This window comes from Miscanthus floridulus, unplaced genomic scaffold (assembly GCF_019320115.1).
Source record: "Miscanthus floridulus cultivar M001 unplaced genomic scaffold, ASM1932011v1 os_1960_1_2, whole genome shotgun sequence".
Taxonomy (NCBI): Eukaryota; Viridiplantae; Streptophyta; class Magnoliopsida; order Poales; family Poaceae; genus Miscanthus; species Miscanthus floridulus.
This window is the reverse complement of record NW_027098012.1, coordinates 33,259-37,554: the sequence shown is the minus strand read 5'-3', so window position 1 is coordinate 37,554 and position 4,296 is coordinate 33,259. Positions and strand designations below refer to the sequence as shown.

Sequence of the window (4,296 nt, the reverse complement as noted above, 5' to 3'; positions counted from 1 at the left end):
CTTCCTCTTCATATCCACATGCCCGCTCCAAAGATGGCCGGACTACTGCGGGTGGCACCAAAGGCCTCAGAAAGGACGATGAATAGTGCAAGTGCACAGCAAGTGAAACGCAGGCGTACAGAAATTTCGTAGCAGCCCGTTCATTTTTCACATATAAAATGCAGTAAACTCGAAAAATTCCTCCAATCTTGGAGGCCTAAGTCGAGCAAAGGTTGGGCCGTGTCCTGTGCTAGGTCCCCCTTTTGGATCCAGCCCGTTTTGATGTTAGTCGTGTGGGCTGAATCCATTCCTTTGTCTTCCGAATAGTTATGTCATGGCAACATGTGTAAAAGGGACACGAAAGGTGTCGCCCTTGCTCACCACGCAAATTGGCAGAACCTGGTTGGAGAAAACTATGACTCGGAAATTGGATCCCCTCTAGCAACCGGAGGCTAGTTTGATCAAACAGTAGGCGGTCTAGGCAGACGACTCGTAGATGGGAAAGACTCCTGGTAAGACAATATCTATTTCCTCGAGCCATCAGGATCATTTGCTTGTTTGCTCAATTGTGCATTGCAGAAGCATTACACTACTAGTAGTAGGAGTACCTCGTAAAGTCGTAATAATGGCATATTTCCATTCCGAACATTAACCGAGCACCTAGAGGGCACTGCAAGTCTCAATTCCAGGAAACAAAAGATAAACAGCACCGGTGACCACGCACGCACCGGTGATGAGGAAGAGGACGGGAGCCAATTTCGTGGATCACAATCAGTTGTCCCCCTCGGGCTCGAACTCCGGGTCGCCGTCCGGGTGCATCTCCCTCCACTGGTCCTCGGGCCAGTACTCCTTGACGTGGCCCCACTTCTTGCGGAACTTCTCGATCTGGCTGTCCATCACCACCAGCGCCGAGGTGTCGCCGACGTAGTAGGGGTGGTTCCCGGACCACACGTCCACCGTGTACTCCGGCTTGGTGCCCCCCGTCACCAGCACCAGCTCGCCGTTGCAGTACACCTTCGCGTCCTCGTAGATCTCCGGGTGCAGCCCCTTCTTGCGCATCGAGCACCGCATCCCCTGCACCAGAGGGCACCGCCGACCAGGTTTCGGTCTCAGTAATTAGGGTCCGAGCAGGAAAATGCGAGAGGGAGGGCCGGTGTGTGCGAGCGTGCGTACCTGGGAGGGGACGACGGAGCGTAGGGTGCGGGCGGTGGTCCTCGCGGCGGCGGGGGTGGGGAGGAAAGAGGTGGAGAGGGAGAGCGTCATGGCGGATGATGACGGCCTTGCCTCGCGACAGTCGCTTCGCCTGCTTCTGTTCTTTCCTTCCTCTTATCTATCGCCTCGCTGATGTTATCCTCTGGTGCTCGTCGATTCTCTTTCTTATTGGGCTCCATATTTTCCATTAAAGTCTGTGGTTTGCTTTGGGCTACGTGGGGAATGCGACGGCCCATGAAAATTCCAGTGCCTAATTTCTCCTCCATTTATTTCCAGTTTAGTTTTCCTAAAAAAAAATAGAGTCTGTCTACTGTACACACGTGTGTTTTAACATAATCCAACACATGGTTGTTTACTGTATGTAAAACACACAGATTTCAACATAGGAAAAACCATGTGTTTTTGGACTAGTTAGCACATGGTTGTTAGATGCCTAAGAAACACACGAATTGAAACACTGGAAAAAAACACATGTGTTTTAAGAGAATGCAACACACAAATTCCATCAGGCAAACAAGGCCCACAACTGTTGTTCAGCCCAATAAAGACATGCCAGAGAGGCCCACTAACTAAGAAGACAAAGAGACCTAGTTCAGCTCAGAGCTCAATAACTAAGAAGACAGAGATGAGATCAGATCTCTTCGTGGGGAAGCCTCTTCGTGGAGATCAGATCTCTTCGTGGAGGCAAACAGGGGGAAGCCTCTGCCCTCCGTGGAGATCAGATCTCTTCGTGGGGGCAAGCAAAGCACTGCTCTGCGTGGAGATGAGATCAGATCAGAGCAGGGGAAAGGAGAAAACAACCGGCAGATCAAAGATGAAGATCTCCTCTGCGTGGGGGCAAGCAGACCAGAGGAAAGGGGCAACCAACCAACACATTCAAGACTCAAGAGGAACCACTAACCTCAACAGCCAAGGTAAGCACACCGACTTCCTCGTAAAGATGTAATCCAAGATTGCTAGTATTTGCTGCAACCAAATTCAGGAATCAGAAATACAGATTCACAAATTAAGGAACTCAGGAAACAAAAATACAGAATACCTAAAAACAAATTGCATATTTCAAATACTGCAACTGGTATTTGCTGCTAATGTAATTATACTGATTAAACAAGCATTTTTGAAAAAAGGTAAAGTGAAGCTTATATGTGTTTTTGTTTTGTTTATCTAAAGTTATTTAAATTTTCCACTCTTGACCTTTTGATTGAGACTCAGCAGCTAGAAATCATAAATAAATTTATATTCTGTATCTGACCCTTGTCTTGAAGGCAAGGTGCTAGCTATAGGTTGACTTACACCTTAGTAACAGAAAACAAGTATGAAAAGCAACATCAACATAGAATGGACAGTGATTACCTCTTAGTGAATAGAGAGGCATGAAATCTTTAGCCATGCCATCTGCTTCATAACTGCAAGACAATAAGTACCATCTGGATCAGGTTCATTTTTTTAGATGAAGACATGGGTTTATATATGTAAAACCCCAAATCACAGGTGCCTGATATATTAACCTGATCCTGTAATCCTATGTTCACACTAATCAGAAGACTAATGTACCTAATGCATCTGACATTTGACGACAAGGTAAGAAGAGATTATATTCCTATCACACCAATTACTTCATCTAGATATTACTTCGTCTAGATATGTTAGGTTGAAGGATGAAAGGAAGCCAAACAAAATAGGTTTCCTCGTCGCTAAAGCAAAATTTTTAGATTCCAACAAAAGCTACAAACCTCACGAGGTCGTAGAGAAACACTTTCCTTATGGCAGTAAAGTCTATGGCCCAGCAAATCCATAAGTGCCTCACCAACAAGGTAGCAACAGAAACAAAATAGCTACCTGTACTGGGAAAAGGTCAAGTGGTTTGATTACATAGCATTCGGTCTGAGCTAGGTGGTTCAAAGAGTTCTACAAATTTACACTAGTTACCTGTATTTAGGTTTGCTTGGGGGTTCTACCACTGGCGGTGTATTCTCTATATTTGCGACATCCTCCTTGTCCTCAACAGTAGGAGCCACAGGAGGCTCAATATTCTTTACTGGTGCCTGGCTAGATTCCTCTAGACACATAAACCAATTAACACTAGCTGAAGTTTATTTTGCTCGCCAGCGATGCGCTCTTGACATTCCTTCAATAGATGAGTAAACCTTGAATCACCTGATGCATAGGAAGAACCCAACTCAACAGCAGCCTTTGTAGTTTGGTATTCTTCAAGCTTAATGCATGCAGCACTGTAAACAAGAAATAACTTAGTACATAGACAAAAATGTAGCAGAGGGAATTATAGGAGTGTTCATGTATAACTTTTATTGAAAAAAGAAGAGTGCCACTAACCATTTCCGGTAGTAGGCTTTATGCATCGTAGGATCAAGTTCAAAAGCTTCTGCAAGTTTAGTTAGTAATTCCTTTAGTGCTGTACATTTATTGTGTTCAAAAACAAATATGCAAGCCAATGATGGTAGCATGAATAACACTACAAACTATGCTTTCTATTTCTAGATGTTTTAACAGAACATGAATCTAGAAAGAAGAACAAGGCTGCATGAAATATCAGAGGCACAATATCAGATTCACAATTATGAGAATATGATTCGCCAAGAAGAAAGCAACAATGATGTAAAATTACTCCTAATTCAAAACAGTTGACACAAACAATAAATAAATAAGAACTAATGGCTTCTTCATTTTCTTGCAGGTTTCAATTGCTTCCCTTATGCAACTAATACAAGCACCAGTCGAGTTTGATCAACTACTTGAGGTAAGAAACACAATTCAATGATGCAATGAAAAGCTATGTAAGTACTCACCTGCTTGCTTTTTTATGAAGCAGAATAATATGTATGTCACAACAAGTAGATGTGATGATTATCCAACATCAGTGAACTCACAAGAAGCAATTAAGGAAGTGCAGTAAGCTCCTTACCAAATATTTGCAGGCACAAATTGTTCCAGTGACCTTTCAAATACCTACAGATACAAAAAGGTGAGCAAAATCATTGCTCAGAATCAAAAAATGCCAACATAAGAAGGTTGTTTTTCGACTATAATATATTTCAATGCAGGAATGCTACACTGAACTTATGATGGGACAGATCAGGAACTCTC

General features: G+C 43.6%; 1 protein-coding gene across 1 annotated transcript; it reads right to left on the bottom strand.

The window, feature by feature from the left end:
• Positions 1–591: 591 nt before the first annotated feature.
• On the bottom strand, positions 592–1,310 carry LOC136534464 (uncharacterized). Its single transcript, XM_066526888.1, has 2 exons — positions 1,153–1,310; positions 592–1,053 (listed from the first exon to the last, which is right to left on the bottom strand). The coding sequence occupies exons 1-2, from the start codon at positions 1,240–1,242 to the stop codon at positions 751–753; spliced, it is 393 nt and encodes a 130-aa protein (XP_066382985.1). The 5' UTR covers positions 1,243–1,310; the 3' UTR covers positions 592–750.
• Between the last annotated feature and the right edge of the window lie 2,986 nt (positions 1,311–4,296).